General features: G+C 35.5%; 1 protein-coding gene across 1 annotated transcript in view; it reads right to left on the bottom strand.

Moving 5' to 3' along the window:
• Positions 1–9,204: 9,204 nt before the first annotated feature.
• Positions 9,205–18,998, bottom strand: part of pdxkb (pyridoxal (pyridoxine, vitamin B6) kinase b) — a 31,080-nt gene continuing 21,286 nt past the window's right edge. The window contains exons 8-11 of the mRNA XM_056456631.1: positions 18,174–18,285; positions 16,643–16,779; positions 16,469–16,535; positions 9,205–13,680 (exon numbers count right to left, since the gene is read on the bottom strand). Coding sequence (XP_056312606.1) covers positions 13,568–13,680; positions 16,469–16,535; positions 16,643–16,779; positions 18,174–18,285 — 429 coding nt within the window. The 3' untranslated portion in view covers positions 9,205–13,567. The remainder of the gene's footprint in view (positions 13,681–16,468; positions 16,536–16,642; positions 16,780–18,173; positions 18,286–18,998) is intronic.

The raw sequence follows: 18,998 nt of genomic DNA, 5'->3' as shown, positions 1-18,998 counted from the left end.
ACCAGCTGGGTTAATCATGAGCACATGCTCCTCTCGAAATTAGTTTAAAATTAAACTTCACATAAACGCAATATCACAAGAGTAGCAGTGCAATATGGCAGTATATCGGCACTGGTGGGACACAAAGGGACACAAAGGACACAGCCTTAAAATGAAGACCTCTTTCTTCCCTCAAAACCCCACATAAACACGCAAATACAGCATTTAATATAATACTTTGCTTTTCTTTATTGCATTATAACATACATACATTATAAATGTGGATTTGTACACTACAATCTTTATTGTTACATATTATAAAATATTGAGAATATGAAAACAAAGCACTAAAAACTTTACCAAACATTTATTTTTATTGTCTTTTCTGACCCCATTCAAAACTGAAAATAAAAGAAAAAAAATCAATAAAACCAACAAATAAAAATGTTTTCTGATACCAACCATGTCAACAGAGAGGGCTTTAAAATGAACGGTGAAGCACTGACGCATCACTATTAGAACAGACATATTTACAGAGAGAAGTTTGAACGATGCCTCCGATTGTTGATCCGGCAACATATGTCATATACTGCACATTATGATGATGTCACTGAAATTCATATTTGGCGTTCTGCGAGAAAGACACCCTTTTCAAGTGTATTCTCATGTACTCTTGCAGTAGACTCTTCTATCAGTTAGTACTGTTGAGGACAAGAGTACATTACAGCAAGCACAGTGGTTTTTTTAAAACACTCATTTTACAGATGAATCGTGATTCACACTGAGAGACCAAGACACAATGAATCATTTCCGTCAAATTCCATCATTTCCTAAACAGCCTCGGAAAACACAGTTTCGCACCTCAGGAAGTGAAATTCAACAAAAATGACATTTAAAAAACCTACTGATATAAAACCTACACTCACTTCTCGAGTCAGAGCTATGGAAGTGGCGACTAACTGAGCACTAGCAGGCCTGAAATGCTTTTGTACATGTTTTAAGGCATACAATGCCTCGTAATGGAAGGCAGCTAATAGTACAAAACTCAGTGAACCACAGGAAATGACATGTGGGATGAGCTACAGGTCCACCTGATAGAACGGCTATCATATGGGCTCTGTATTACACTCATCAGATTCAAAACTATAAGGGATCCAGTATTCTAAAGATCACTTTTTGTTCATGGGCTAAATAATATGGCAAGCCATTTCAGCAATTCATCTATAAACAAGTATGTATTTGCATGGCTCTAGCTCTTATTTTGAGATGCTAGTATTCATTACTAATACTTAAAGGTTTCCAACATTCTTTAAAACATCTTCTTTTGTGTTCAACAGAAGAGAGAAAATCGCAAATGTTTGGAACTGCCTGAGGGTGAGGGAATTGTGACTAAATTACTAAATTATTGTCCTAAATGATGACAGAATTTTCATTTTAAGGTGAACTGTCCCTTTAATTACTTTAATTACTAATGGTTACTCTTTGAAAAAGATTCTACTCCATATTTGTTAGATGTCTTACTTATTACATAGGAAGAACTATTTGTTAAATACTACTAGCAAATTTATTTTTGATACTTGGTACTGAATGAGAACTGGTATTGCCCAGCCTGATCTCACAAGAAAACGTAAGTGTTTTACATTTTGTAAGTTTAGTGGCTGAATTGTAAGAAAAAGTTCAGTTGTACGAAAATGTATGATTTTAAAAAGGAGGCGTGGCACCCAACCCCACCCCTAAACCCAACCGTCATTGGATGAATTGTATGAATTAGATTGTACGAATTCCTACAAATTAGCCACAAAATCAAAAAGTTACGAATTGCAGTGAGATAGCGTGGTATTTCCCGATCTTACGAGGAAATGTGAAACAAAATGTTTACATATTGTCAGAAAAGTGGCTAATTCGTACTTTTTTTCGTACAACATTAAAACGAAGCGTGCTGCTAAATCTCACCCATAAACCCAGCCGTCATTGAATGATGAGCAAATTGTACTGAATTGTATGAATGAGATTGTACTTATTCATACGAATTAGCCACTAAATCAAAAAGTTACAAACTGCCGTGAGATAACGTTGTATTGCCAATCTCCCGAGGAAACGTTAAACGTAATGTTAACGCATTGTCAGAAAAATGGCTAATTTGTACGTTTTTTTTTTGTCGTATGACAACATTAAAAAGAAGAGTGCCCCCAAATCCCACCCCTAAACCCAACCGTCATTGGGGGATGAGCAAATCATACTAAAATGTACGAATGAGATCAGGCAAATTAATTCTAATTAGCCTCCAAATCAAAAACTTGCCATGAGATTGTTTTATTTATGCATTAGATACTGGTTGGTATTTATTAGACAATAGAATTGATTTATTAGACACTCATACCTATTTAATAGATACTAGTAGTTCTTCATTAGCTATAAGTGCTTATTAGACAGTATCTTCTGTATTTCTTGCTTGTAACATTTCTTATCTTACTAGTCAACTGCTGTTTTACATGTCTTTTAACTAGTCATAATGGCCACTGCAAGAGATTGATTAAAAATCATTGAAAAGAGAGAGACAGAGAAAGAGAGAGAGATTGGAAGTAATAGTATGCATTAAATGTGTATTATTGAGCTGATAATCAATCAACTCAAGTAACAAATGAATTCGTCAACCTAAGCTTATTGGATATATGTGCCCAGGGATACATTTTATGGAACCGAGAAATATGTACCCTGGACTATGTTTTCTTGCAGTTTTTGTTTTCACAAACCCACTAGAGGCCGTCAGGTGCATTTTTGACAATCTCAAATACAATGGACTGATTTCACACGCCTGCCATTTTAAAAGCGAAAGTGAGGCTGCGGTGAGAAGAAACCTGGAAGTATCGCCTGGAGTCACACAGGAATGACACTTTCCTGGCTGTATATCTTATCAGTGAAGAGAAAGTGACACAATTTTATAATTTCACCATTTCTGAGTGACCCGAAGATCTGTTCTAAATGGACTGTGAAAGTAAAAAGCAATATCGGACCTTATTTTCAGTTTAGGGAAATGGCACTAGCTAGCTAATGTTTTCTTTCCCAAACACTTGTTTTAGATGCCATTTATCAAACTCAAGTTAATGAACTGATTCTTTCACTTTATTAGACTTGTCACGATACTAATTTTCGGTTAACATTTAAGTGCAGTTGAGCACGTTCTTAAACACCACTGATTTGCCATCCATTCAGAAGGAAATCATTGAGCTATATCACTTTGTAGCATTCGTTTTACAAAATGTAGCCATTATGTTTCCCGGAGGACACATTTCTTGGTTCTCAGAAATGTATCCCTGTGCACATTTTCCCACTGATCCTGTATTGGATAATCAGTGTAATGTTTTGTAATCAGTGTGAGAGTCAAATTAATAAGCACTTTTATCTAATAATTGGTTCTACTATCTAAAAAAATAAGTACTAATAGCTAATGAATAAATAATAGTTTACTAATCACAACTGCATACTATTAAAAACCAAATAGCTGATATCTCAATGATTAAACTAGGAAGTTTGTAAATTGTAACAATAGTACTAAAAACTAATTCATTAATTAAGTACCAATGTTTAATAAATAAGTAATAGCATCTTTTAAATAGTTACTAGTACCTAAAGAATAAGTACTAGTATAGCTAACGAATAAGCGCAAACATATAGTATATACACTATAAATAAATAAAAGTACTGTAAAATTTACAATAACTTACTGGCAATTTTGGTTGCCCGTAAGACTAAATTTACAAGTGTACTGTATTTTAATAATTACAATTGTAATGTAAAAAAATACAGCACAATCTTAATAACAGTCTTAACAACTGGCAACCAAAATTACCAGTATGTTACTGTAAATTTGCAGTAATTTCTTTAGAGCGTAGCTATTGATTAAATGTTAAAACAGCTTGCCATAGTAGGAGCCCAGCATCATTTGGTCATTTCTGATCCACAGTCTTACAACAGACAACACGTAACTTCCACAGAGCAATATACAATTTACAAACATTATGTGTACAGAACAAACAAAAATGTAGTTCATCCTAAAAGTTTTCAACCACACTTCCCTCAGGGAATGCACTAGACGTCACTGCGATAACAGTCGAAATATTTGGCTGCCCACTATAAGAGAGCGGGATGCATCTTCCTTACGTTTCCTTTGCTCTTTTTAGTCTTAATGAGGGTTTCTTGTATCAGAAAACACTCGCTCTTCCATTAGCAGTAAACACGTGTGCTCTCATTGTTGACATCTTTAATTAACATGCACGAGAATAAGGTCAGCTGTTCACCAAGGCATCTTCAGGCAAAAGTGGCCATTTTGCCCTAAATTAAACCGGTTTAGTAATGCTGAGAGCAAATAGTAGCAGTACAGTTGACAGACAGTTTGCTAACAGGCTGTTAGCATTCACAAGAGGGCTTTTTCACACTTGTTATAGTCATTTTAAAGCACGATTATTAGTGAAACTGGGTTATCTTGCTTCATGTTTTACACTGGTCATAATTTAGTACTTAATAAGTAAGTACTCAAATGGTCATTTTCTAGACCTATATCTGAGGTGTCATTGTCACTGATTGAATGGAAAAGTATTTAGCTGTGTCATTTTGTGATTACTCCTAGAACGCAGCATGGAATGTTTTCTTTATGTGAATAGAAATTCCCTAAAGTTAAGGAGAACATTTCTTGAAGGTCCTTTTTTAGGCATAAAACAAAAGTATTATAATAATAATACAAGATTCTGGGAAGGTTGGTTTTTAGATTCCCAACAGTCTCCATTTTTGGTTCTCAAAAAAATAAATAAACTGGGAATTAAACAGAAACCATATGGGAACATAGGGGGAATGTTATGTGTTTGCTAGGTAGTAAAAAGCATTGTTGTCATCTTACAACTTGTAATAACACATTTTCTGAAAGTTAAAGTGATAGTTCACCCAAAAATCAAAACTCTGTCATTATTTATTCATCCTCCAGGGGTGCGTTTCCCAAACAACAACGTAACTCGCGGCTGAACTATCATAGTACGATGCATCGTTTGGGAAAAGAACGATGTAGTGACAAGTGTTTCCCAAAACCCCTAGTCTCTCTGTCGCAGATCCATCGATTGAACCACGTAAGTTATAGCGTAAAACGCCCATAATGATGCCCTAAATAGGGTGGAGTAACTACTTCTTTATCTTGTGCAAGTTATATTGTTTTACACAAACACAAATTTAAAATAAAATCCAATATTAGTTTTGGTAAAAACATGCACTCGTTTTCCATGCTAACTGAAATATATGTAAACGGTACATATAGGGCCTGTTTGCTTTACTAATATTATTGAGAAGTTGAACATTACATATTCTATTCTAAAACATAAAATCACTCACTAAAGCTTACACGTATTCTAATATCATATAGAAATCATATAAACAAATAAATAAATAAATAATGAGGCTATTTATTATAAAATGAAATTTAATGTTTATTATTTATTAGGAAATTTAAAAAATCCTACTTTAATAATAATATTAATGATGTTGATGTTTATTATTATTAAGTAGGATATTGTTTATTTATTTTATTTATTTTTTTTAAAGTCTACTTTCACAATTTGACACATGTAAGCCACTGCAGAATGTTCTAACCAACAGGCCCATGTTATCTACAGTACAGATACTTAATAAATAACCCACTATAAATTAAAAGAATTAACCTATGCTGTGTTTTTTGTTTTCACAAGGTTTGGAGACGTAACATAAATTCCGCTTTTAAATAATAGGTCACCTATAGCTTTCGTCATGAGCCACGGCTGTGTTCAAAATGACATCTATGTTTTCAAAGTGCACTGCGAAGGGAGCACAGTTGTAAACATGAAGAGCGCAAAAACTGAACTGTAAAAATAATTTGAAAGCAAATTACACCTAAGAGAGATGACTTTAATGCTTTTTTATTTTTAATCACTCCAACTTTGAATGTTAGAATGTTCTAAATGAATAGGGCATAGGGGGGATAAGTGGGAATAGAACACAGCCAGGAACTGTGTTTCTAACTTCAGCTCCAGAGGTGTAGTTGCAAGTGCTCAAGTTTGCGACGCAGTTTGTGTATGTTCGTTGGAACGATGGATTTGGGAAATGCCAAATCAATGAACTATGCTTGAAACGATGGAACTTGCGACCTTAGTTGGCTACATATAGTTTTGGGAAATGCACCCCAGTTCGTTCAAACCTGTTTGAATTTCTACTGATAAACACAAAAGAAGATATTTGTGACCCTAGACCACAAAACCTGTCTTATGTTGCACAGTTGTATTTTTTTGCAATAGCCAAATTCGACTTATTCGAATATTATTCATATCAAAACTTGATATTTGAATAGAAATTAGCATTGCTAAGCACCTTTTTAGGTATAGTTTTTCTAAGTATACATAAAAGGAAAACATATTTATTCAGTTTTCAAGTGATGTATAAATCTCAAGTTTCAGATAAATTGGAACCACTTGAGGGTGAGTACGTTTTAATTTTTGGGTGAACTGTCCCTTTAAGTCTTGTCCGTTTAAATTACGTACAATGTGAACGCAGCTTTCCCGCCTTTACCTCATATTATTATCCACTGTTATACACGTTTTCCTCCATTGGCTTTTCGGAGAATGAAACGGTATCTTCTTTATTCCATCGGAAACGTGTCTGTCACAATTTTACATCGTTTTCTTCAGACGCGAAAACGACCGTTTGTTTATAAAGTTCGTTCCCGTGAGAATATGACGAGGGTGATTGGTTGTCGGTTGCTGTTCGCCGAAATTACAAGAGTGAAACTTTATTGTACTCATGTTAAAAGTAGAGTTTAGGACGACCTTAATCTTATTTAGGTTTTCTTTTCCCAGTTTAACCCGTCACACCCTCACATCAGAAACACAAATGCTCGCACAGTAGAACCATCCTTTAGTCATTCACACACACACACACAGACACACACACACGTACGTACAACGACGACCTAATATACCAAAGAAGTCAAGAAACAGATCAGAAATTCATGACAAGCTCAGAGCAATGTTGACCCTTGATCAGTCCTGCACATGGCCGTCTTTTTAATTTTGCCAATAAAAAAAGTCTTGAGATGTCAAAAGCTTGAGATGTGATTAAAGTGTATGATGAAGAGGGGTGAATCTCATGAAACCTGTCAAAAACACAGCCGAGTCATATTTTAGCCCAGGATAAATAAGAAATTTGACAATTCTGAAGGGAAAGATTTGAACTGTCAGAACTGCAGAAGTGTGAGAGAACATATAATTCTGAGAAATGCTAGGTGTAAACTCAGGATTCAGATTTTTTTTCTTGCAGTTCCATGTAATGTCTCACAATTTTGAGTTTTTCCCCCTCAGAACTAAATTGACAATTTTTTAAGGTCCCACATATTTTTGTATAATGCCAAAACATTTAATTCTGAATAATCACAAAATTTATATGATCAAATATTTATAAATAATGCCTGTTTTTTGTTGCACCATTTTTGCTTATTTATGTAGCCACTTATGCACGGTTCACTGTAATGCATCACATGCTATAACAGGCTTGTTATAATTAAAAACTGAAACCACTTTTGTTGCTTGAAATTAAATAAATTCATTAATTTTCCTTCGGCATAGTCCTTATTCGGCGTATGCCCTTCCAGCTGCAACCCAGTACTGGGAAACATCCATACACATTCATTCACAATCATACACTATGGCCCATTTTGTTTATTCAATCCACCTATACAGTGCATCCGGAAAGTCTTCATATCGCTTAACTTTTTCCACACTTTTTTATGTTACAGCCTTATTCCAAAATGGAATAAATTCATTTATTCCCTCAGATTCTACACACAATACCCTATAATGACAATGTGATATAATGTGATATATATTTTTTTTTAATGATATTTTTTTTAATTGTTGCAAATTTATTAAAAAAAGCTGAAAAATCACATGTACAGAAGTATTCACAGCCTTTGGCGTGAAGCTCTAAATTGAGCTCAGGTACATACGGGCTATTTCTCAATATGCGTTCTTCAGCGGTCTTGAGTCCTCCTGTTCTCATGTAACGTCATCATCAGCTGCCAAAGTTCAGTTCCAATACTCAAGACCGCAAGAATGGAGGACGCGTGAAACTTCCCAGATGTGTTCTTGATATCGAGGATGCACCGATGCAGACTTGAGCACACACCTAAATCCTATTGAATATCTTTGGAGAGTTCTGAAAATGGCTGTACACAGTCGCTTCCCATCCAACCTGATAGAGCTTGAGAGGTACCGCAAAGAGGAATGGGCAAAAATGTGCCAAGCTTGTGGCATCATAATCAAAAAGACTTGAGGCTTTAATTGCTGCCAAAGCTGCATCAACAAAGTATTTGAGCAAAGGCTGTGAATACTTCTGTACATGTGATTTATCAGGTTTTATATCTTTAATAAATTTGCAACAATTTCAAAAACTCTTTTTTCACATTGTCATTATGGGGTATTGTGTGTAGAATTTTGAAGAAATAAATGAATTTTATCCATTTTGGTATAAGGTGCACTATAGTGCATGTCTTTGGACTGTAAGGGAAACAAGAGCACCCGGAGGAAACCCACGCCAACACAGGGCAAACATGCAAACTCCACACAGAAATGTCAACTGGCTCAGCTGGGACTCGAACCAGTCACCTTCTTGCTGTGAGGCTAACCACTGAACCACTGTGTCGCCCAAATTAAATAAATATTAATTCAAATAAAATATATCAAAACTTATTATTCTAACTATAATAATAATAATAACGATGATAATACAAAAAATATGAATCTGTATAGGCATACAAGAATACCAAAATCATAAAATAGACAAAAACAACAACAAAATGACTAAACCGTTAACTAAAACTGAATGAAAATGGACAAAATATGCATAAAATAAAACACTGCATGCTTACAACTCCATATAAATGCTTCTTGAGTATGTTTATTATTCATTTATTTTTTCCTGACTGTGCATGTAACGTGACATGGATATGTTTTCGTGAGATTCACTCAGAGTTTAAAAGTCAAATGCAACTCAAAAAAAAAAGATAAGAGAGTCAACAGAAATGTTTAAAACGAATCCAAAAATAATACTTGAGAAACTCACAAAACCCGCTGACTGTAATGGAGAATGGATCAGACATGAACACAAACACGCTGCCTGAATGGATCTCCTTGTGAACTGAATAAAAGAGAAGAAGTCTGAATAAAAACAGATCGAACTCATCTGCCTTTTATTATTATCTTTCACAGCATTGTAACCAAGCGGCGACTTCAGTCAAGGCATCTTAACAAGTTCCCCTTCAGACTTCCCACTAGTCTTTTTCCTTTTAAGATATGAAAATACTATCAAATAAAAAGTCGACGCTACTTTTTAAAGTCTCTTCTGCTTGTACAAACAAGTAGATTATCGATGCAAATACAATCAGTTCAAAGCAAATGAGATGATGATGTTAGTTTACACTGAGCAACAAACAATGAACACAAAAGTGAAATGCTAAAAGTGGTGTGTTTAAAAATGCTCGATGTACAACAAACTCAACGGAAAGAGAATCAAACCATTCACACGACGAGCAAGGCCAAGAATGATTACAGTACATCTCACCAAAATAAACAACAAGTCACAAAATACAGCAGCGCATCTCGTCCAGAAAAATAGGATGACCAATAAAATACACAGATTGGAGACACAAGTGTGTGCTTTGGGTCAGTAATACACATTTAGCAAACTTGCTCACTTTTTCAGGTCGGCTGAAAAAGTTTTTTTTTGTTTTCCAGATAGCAAGATCTGCCACGAGCCAAAGCTTTCTGGGTAAACCTCAAAACAACAGAATACACAATTGTATTTTGCATGAGGAAAATTAGCTGTGTGGAAAACAAATCTAGATTTAAAGGTCCCGTGAAATTAAAATAAAGTTTTTTAGATGTTAGTATCAGTATTGTTAGTTTTTAGTGGCCCATTTCCACTGAGTGGTATGGTACGGTATAGTACAGGTCAGTTATCAGGGTTGCGTTTCCACTGCCAAAAGGGTACCAATGTGTGAAAGAAAGTTCAGTCGACGTCATTCTCGCTTAAGGAAATGTCCACAGTAAAGCTGTACGGGTCGTTCACATATCATATGAGAAGCACTTCTCACAAAACAGATGCTTTATACACATAAACACTTGTGTATAAATGTCCATTACTAACCTTTCTATAAACAGGATTTGATTATAACTGCAGATCAATGATCAATGCAAAATAGCCTACTGTAACGTCTGTAATTATATAAAATAAATAAATAAATGCAACATATATGAACACATACAGACCCTTACAGTCTCCGATATGTTACCAATTACAGAAAAACGTCACACAACATACAATTAGTCCTTATTTGGGTTCCAAAACCACACGCAACATATAGCCCAGTCAGTGCAAACCTCTCATATGTATCTTTAATCTTCACCAGCACATGCAGCCTCTTGTTAGAAAGAATTTCCACCATTCTGAGATCATAATAGTGCAAAAGGTGATGACAATAGTTAAACATTGCAGTTTGTTCATGTTTTAGGTTGCTGAAGGAATCATTCGCTCTATTGTTTTGTCGGGATTCTCCTGTTTCTTCACACATCACTCTCACGTTTGTCTGTTTCTGAAAGGATTGGATGTCAGAAACACTTCAATAATCACGCATACGTTATTATCATCAGCTAAAGATGTTAATTTTTTCATATATCGACATGCGGCGAGCAAAAGCAAGAAAGCGAAACCGCTAGCGCTTTAGACAGCCTTGTAATCAACTACAGGGCACAGGGTAGTTCTGCTCTTTTTCTTGGCCTTGTGGCTATTCATCAAGACAATCACAAGGTTTGTTTGAGCTTGGGTCGACCTTGGCTTGTTTTTATATGTATATATTATTACAGTGTAATGTCTCGGCTGTGGTACGGGACAGTTCACTTTTAGGTTCCCTTTGACAGTGGAAACGGCCATTAAAGCGTAGCGAACGGTACCATAATGTACCACTCAGTGGAAATGGGCCATAAGATATCTGTAAGCTAGTGTGCTGCAAAACAGTGAGAAAATTCATGTTTAGAAGATATAAAACTGATATAAACATATAAAGCTTGAAGTCTGTCACTTTCGCTTAAATGAATCAACGGTTTTATTCCTGTCAGCTCATACTTCAGTTTCCCATCAAATCTTGAGCAATCAAATGCTCTCTAGTATCTGACATGCCCCGTCCCCTTTAAGACGCTTCTCATTGGCTTTTCTTTTGATGCGCTTGAGCTCAACACTCTCGCTGGCAGAGCTGTGATAAAAACAAAACACTATTGGCTGTTTTTTAAAAAGGGGAGGGGCTACACAATGTCCCACCCTCTCTTTGTGTATTGGTTTGGATCAAACATCAAATAAAAATGCATATTTCGAAGCACTTCACGGGACCATTAAGATCAATTCAGTTTAAAGTTACATCTCTGAATTTGTCTCAGGCTCTTGTGTGTTTCACTTTTAGGGCAAATATTAGGTTCTTTTCATTGCATTTAAAGTGAAATACCTGAATGTAAACCTAGGACATTGAGAAAAATGATATGGCACTTGTATCTGAACTCTTCATTTTAATTCCTATGTTAAACGTGTAATATAATGTGTAACATTTGTATATAATAATAATATTATATGTATCTAATAATATTATAAACATTTGTATTTTAAAATGTTAACAGTACTTTACAGAATAAAGCAAAAAGTATGTTTTACTCAAAAACAATAAATTGTAAACGCAGAGAAACTGAGAATTTTCTAATGGTCTCTGAAAGCAGTGCACTGCCTGGCACATTATAACCAATATAGGCTCATTTTGAAAACGTACCCCTGTACACATTTCTGGAGACCGTGATTTATGTAGCCAGAGGTACGTATGGCTGCATTTCATCTTTAAAACAAACGCTATGGGGCAGGATGACGCTGTTTCTTTTTGCCCTACCAGCTGACCGCTTACCTCCGTGTAGATGGCTTTTCCGCCGTTACCAGTTTGCTCAGTAGCTCGCCATGTACGTCAACAGATTTAAGACACAGAAAGGAGTTGACCATGACAACGGAGTTCGAGTCTGGCGAAGAACGGTTCCAGAAAGCAGGTAAAACAAAAACAAAAGGAAAAAAAATTAAATAAACAAGTAAATAACAGAGTGAGAACGACGTAGAATTGGAAAACGTGGTAAAAAAAAAATCAGGTGAGGGCTTTTCTTTTTCTGGGTTGCTTTTCAAAACACTGTCGGTTGGGTTTAGGGAAGTGGTTGGGCGGATCAATCGGTGCTTTTGAAAACATTATCAGTTGGGTTTAGGAAAGGAGGAGGGTGGGTCAGTCAGTCATTCAGTCAGTCAGTCAGTCGACAGCGGCCTCTGGTGGATTTAAGCAAGAACAGCAGGCACTAATGGCACTCGTGAGAGAAATTTGAGATCTCAAAAAGCCTACACAACAGCCTCTGGTGGATTTGCGAAAACAAAAACTGCAAAAAAATTTACCTCCTGGACGTATTTGGAGCTCTCCGGAAATGTATACAGGGGTACGTTTTCAGAATGAGCCTGGGTTGATTAAAACCCGTACTGTTTGGATTTAAGCAAGTAAATACACCTATGATCGGATCTTTATTGCAGTTATCATTATGTTTCTGGCATGTTGTATTTTCGTCAACAACAACAAAAAAATCTCTTTACTCTTGCTAATACAGTGCCAAACATATAGCGCCATGACAGAAACATGTTAATCATGGCAATAAAAACCCATGCATAGATCCTTAAAGGGACAGTTCACCCAGAAAAGAAAATTCTCTCATCATTTACTCACCCTTGAGATATTTTGAAGAATGTTGGAAACCGGTAACCACTGACATACATAGTAGGAAAACAAATACTATGGAAGTCAATGGTTACAGGTTTCCAAAATTCTTCAAAATATAAACACAAGTCAAGATCAAGTCAAGGGTGAGTAAATGATAACAGAAATGACTAAGTATTAGCTCACATGATTATAATAATCTAATAACCCTAACAATAGCCTCTGTTCTCTGCAATAATCAAATTTCTCCTTTGATTTTGGATTGAAATATGACCCAGGCATTTCTTGACAGTTTTTGTTTGACTCTCAACTGAACAGCTCTGACTCGCATATAGAAAGCATCACACCATCCTTTTGTTTTTTGTAAATTGGTCCACACTAGATCAATGGCAGTTTAGGTGCGTAACTGACCTGCTCTGGACCTGTCAGTGACTGGGCTTTACGTGCAGGACAAACCGGACCTCTTGAGGAGCTTTGAGAGAAACAGAGAGAGAGATAGAGATGGTGAAGATGGACAAAAGAGTGTGAACGAGAGTGAGGCTGATCCTCCTCTTCTGGCCGTCATCTCTTGGCTCTTGAGCGCTCATTTGGACCCTGCTGAATCTCTTGAAGTGGAACCCTTGTGCTCTGGCTGAGATTCTAAGGCAATGTCACATTACATATCAAAATGTACAACATCTATACATTGTGCAGTTGTGAGCGGAGGGTGAGATGTGGATGAGAGGTGCGCTCGCGCAGGGGGCGGCTCTATAGAACGGTGGCCTCCATCACTATGGCTGGATCCTCTATGTCCGCTTTACTCTGGACCATCCGCAACTCCAGCTGGGAAGGACTGGGTCTTCTGCCAGGACCTGCCATCTCTGAACATATAACAGAGAAACCAAAGCGTTTCAGTGAGACGTGCTTGTTCATTTAAAGCACAAATGAAATCAAAACTAACCGTATAATTTTGTTAGCTCACATTGCTAGTTTTGTGGTGAACAATTCATCTGTCATTAAGAAAAAAAATAGTTTGCCCTTCTAATCTTAAATTGAAATCTGAAAATGCATTTCCTGTTTGTATTTTTCAGTTAAATTCTCAGATTAGTTCTGTCTGAGGTATTGGGCTTGGCTAACATACTTCACCACACCTCTCCAACTGTCAGTTTTGACACCAAACAGAAACGGTGAGCAGGAAGTGTCTGTTAGGTTGTAATAATTCTTCTTAAACCCATTTCCCGATCAATCTAAATGCCTACTTTACTACATCCAAACAGCTTGCAGTAGATAAAAACAAGCCACGCCCACTGTTTCTCATTTAACATTCTGTTTCTCTTGTTCTTTCTCTTAACATTCTTAACTGGTTTACTATAATGAAAAAAAAAAATGGTCGCAGCTTCTGATTCATGTGGACTTTGGGCTCTATTTTAATGATCTAGACGCAATGTCTAAAGCACATGGTGCAAAAGCATTAAGGGCATGTCAGAATCCACTTTTGAATCCACGGAAAAATATGCTTTGCACCACAACACATGGTCTAACAGGGTTGTGCTTATTCTCTTAATGAGTTATGGGTGTGTTTTGAGCATAACGTGCATTAAACCAATCAGAGTCTCATCTCCCATTCCCTTTAAAAGTCAATTGTGTTTTTACATGGTGGACTTTATAAGTGGAAAAACTGAACGCTTCACTGGCGAGAAAACAGTTAAGGACCATCTGCATGAAAATGAAGAACGAGCCTTCTCCATTTGGCCTCTTTCCTTTCTCTTTATTTTAATTTTACTCTTTACTCTTTTACTTTCTTGAATAAGGAGTGTTGTACACACTCCACTGAAGACATCCATTAGCCTACATATTTAATTTCATTTTTTAAGTGCAAAGATTTGCTTCAAAACAATTTCTAAATTCAGTTCTAATTTCCAGCAAACTAATAAATGAACAATAATAATGAAGTGTGGTCAAAATCTGAGTTATATCCAAACACGCATCCTATTCTCATGCGTCATATGGTGATGCAAACGTCTCCAAAACCCAACAGATGGACAAATCTAAGCTTGTTTTATTAAAACAAATATAAATATGCATATAATAAATAATTCTGCTAATAATAATAACATTATACAAATGCAAATTGTCATGATTAAACTGAAAAAAGCCCCCCAAAGTGATGAAAGCATGGAGGCAGTGGTTTTTATATTTATGTAGAAAATAATAATTTTCGTAACATTTTAATCCCTTAATTGTTTTCATATTTAAAGATATTTGTGTATTGCTGTACATCTTGTGTGTATTAAGCAATGTGTAAGCGTATGAACCCACATAGGCACATAACTAACGCACTCTGCGCTAGGCTTGACTAGACCTGCTTTTAGATGGTCAATGGCATGGTCTATTTCAGTTCCTTAAAATAGCAACGCTCCAACAATGCGCCTTAACACACCTCTATTTTAGATCAGCAGGCCCATGAGTCCACAAAGTGGTGCAAATGGATTTACTATTTAAACAACGTGACAAAACATGAAAATTAGGGTTGCGTTGGTCTGAAAATGGCAACAAATCGCGCCAAACACACCTTGCACCTTATTGCGCCAGGTGTATGATAGGGCCCTTTAAACCAAAAATTTTGTATGCATTGGCCAAAAGGCGAAATCGAAAAAGCTTTATAATAATTAATTTTGAAAGATCTGTATAAAAACATATGCCAGTGAAATAACCATATTTTATCGAGTCAGTGGTGGGTGTAATTAGTTACAAAGTAACTAGTTATTGCAATTAGATTTCTGAAAAAGTTAAGTAAGGGATTACTTTAAATTTTTCAGTAATTTCTTTCAGTTACTTATACTTCACTTGCCTTGAATACTGTAAAAAATTCAGTAGTTCTGCATTAATCAATTCGGAAATGAGGAGTAACAGAATACAAACATATTTTGGACAATAATTGAATTTTTCAGCTAAAGAACGTTACATTTATCAAAGCAATTGAACATGCTTAAGAAACAATGAATTGAGTCAGAATTTAATGACACTATATGGCATGTATGAAATGGTGGTACAAATATACTTATATAAATAAGAATAATTTATACAATTCTTATAGAATTATAAAATAATTAATATAATTATAAAATATATAATTTTAGATGCATTTAAACAATTTTATTAAGCAGTTGTATGCTTTAAAATAAGAGTTTGGTCTCCTAACATATTTAGGAATTGAAAGATAATATGTTTAAATTCAAATGAGTTTTTGCAAAAGAAAAAAACTGAAACTAAAGTTGACGTTTCTCTTGATTTGTCCTGTTTTTAAAATTGTATTTATATATAATTAAAATTAATTTTACATTTTTATTTATTAATGAAATTCCATTTTTAGTTTTGGCACTGATTAATCTAATGTATATAGACAAATATATTACTGTAAAGCATCATATTGAAAAATAGATCTGTGAGGGGTGTAGTTATTTATGCTGTGTATAGAGTATTTATTATTTATGTACTTGCTATTTTATGATGAAAAATGACATTTTTATTTTAGATTTGAAAGGAATATCATCAGTAGTTTACATAATGAAACAAAAACTTAACTTTACTCAAAAACATAACTAAAAATCATAGTGTGTTCTTTTAATATTTTCCAAAGCTGTACTGTATAAATAATATGTGTGTTACCGTGAGCATAAGATATAGTCCTCTGAATGACGTGATGCATAACGGAGAAGGTCTTCTCACATGCCGTCTGCAAAACAAAGAAGAACAGTAAGAAAAACTGTTGATCAGCATTTTCCTTCAGCGCTGCATGATCACTGTGATGCATTTGTGGCCTGATGATGTAATGCACTGTACCTTCAGGTCTGTTGGGTAATGATGAGTCCAGGCCAACAGCATAGCAGCAAATAGATCACCAGTGCCCACGAACACCGCATCCACTTTCGGCACCTCTATCCGGATCCGCTGGGTCGTCCTCGTCCCATCCGGCATCACTGCATAAACAGGCGTGCAGTGCATCGGTTTATCACGTGTGAATTAGTACACATCTCTCACCGCTAAGCTACACAACACTACACAAATGGTTCAAAGCAATGAACAGAAAATATTTGAATTCATATGCAGTACAATAAGCTCCTATACCAGTGAATTCTGTTGAAATCTGCACAGTGAATCATCTTTCACTGTTCAGCTGTTTGACACACTTTTAAATTCACGATAAAGCAATTTTGAGTTACACACACAAGCAACACACAAGCATACATATGTACATATACACACACACATATATATATATATATATATATATATATATATATATATATATACATATACACACACCCACAGTTGTATATATGGTTCACGGGGACTCTTCGTTGATGTGTATTTTATACCGTAAAAAACAGTTATTATATGGCCTTACCCTAGCCCTAACCTTAACCCAACCCTCACAGGAAACCTGTGGCAAGATTTTAAAGCCAAAACACCCCGTTAAGTATGATTTAAGAACTCTGAATTACGAGTACACAAGGCATGTCCTCTTAAACCACCTTAACAGAGTACACCCATGTCACTACACAAACGTGTCCTCGTTAACCACATAAACAAGTATATACACACACTCTTGAATATATGGTTTACGAGGACTTGTCATTGATGCAATGTATTTTATACCATAAAAAACACTCATTATATGGCCTTACCCTAGCCCTAACCTTAACCCAACCCTCACAAGAAACCTGTGGCAAGATTTGAAAGCCAAAACACCCCCTTAAGTATGATTTAAGAACTCTAAATTATGAGTACACAAGACATGTCTACATAAACCACCTTAATAGAGTACAACTAGGTCATACCCATGTCACTATACAAATTTGTGTTCCTGTAAACCACATAAACAAATACACACGCTTGTATATATGGTTTATGAAGACTCTTCATTGATGTAATGTATTTTGTATTGTAAAATACTTATTATATGGTCTTATCCCAGCAATAACCTTAACCCAACCCTCACAGGAAACAGGAAAAATTTGAAAGCCAAAACATCCCGCTTGGTATGATTTAAGAATTCGGAATTACAATTACACAAGGCATATCCTCGTAAACCACCTTAATACAACAAGGGCATATCCATGTTATCATCCAAATTTGTGTCCCTGTAAACCCGTAAACCACAAGTATACACACATACAAACATGTCTGGTTTACTATCCTTGAAAAAAAACTCTCTATAGATTTTTTTTTATAGTAACTGTATTTCTCAGTGTACCTCAGTTTAGGTCTCTACAGTCACACAAGTTGGTGTGAATTCAGGTTTAAGTGACCACCAGCATATAAAACACACACACACACACACACACACACACACACACACACACACACTTACAGATGCGCTGACTCCCGAGAGACACCAGGAATCTGTCCCCAAGACGAGGCGGCAGGTCAGAGCTGGTAATGACCACAGTGTCTGGACCCATCTTATGCAGTAGATCCATCACCTGAACACATACATTATTATGGTTGTTAATAATAATAATAATAATAATAATAATAATAATAATAGCATAATATTATTATGCAATAAATGGATAACAATAATAACAACATTTTTTTATTAATATTCATATTACTACTACTACTACTACTACATATACTAGTTGTAGTAATAATAAACCAATTCAAAACTTTAGTATTATTATTAATATTATATTGCTATTATTATTTATTAAAAGCATGCTATACTGAATAATTGTAGTGCAGTACTAATATAAATAATACTGTTATGCTTTTTATTACAACTAATATAATAAACCATAATGATAATCCTCATAATAATCCAAATCATCTTGATCAAGGAGCAGTTTTTTATTAAAAAAATTATTATATTAATTTTATATTTAAAAAAAGTTTTATTAGTGGGCGACATGGTGGCGCAGTGGGTAGCACTCTCGCCTCACAGCAAGAAGGTCGCTGGTTCGAGCCTTGGCTGGGTCAGTTGGCATTTCTGTGAGGAGTTTGCATGTTCTCCCCGCGTTCGTGTGGGTTTTCTCCGGGTTCTTCGGTATCCCCCACAAAATGTCCAAAGACATGTGGTATAGACAATTGGCTAAGCTAAATTGTCTGTAGTGTATGTGTGTGAATGAGAATATGTGGGTGTTTCCCAGTGATGGGTTGCAGCTGGAAGGGCATCTACTGTGTAAAACATATGCAG

The sequence above is a fragment of the Danio aesculapii genome, chromosome 1 (genome assembly GCF_903798145.1).
Source record: "Danio aesculapii chromosome 1, fDanAes4.1, whole genome shotgun sequence".
NCBI lineage: Eukaryota > Metazoa > Chordata > Actinopteri > Cypriniformes > Danionidae > Danio > Danio aesculapii.
This window is presented reverse-complemented; position numbering and strand designations above follow the sequence as displayed.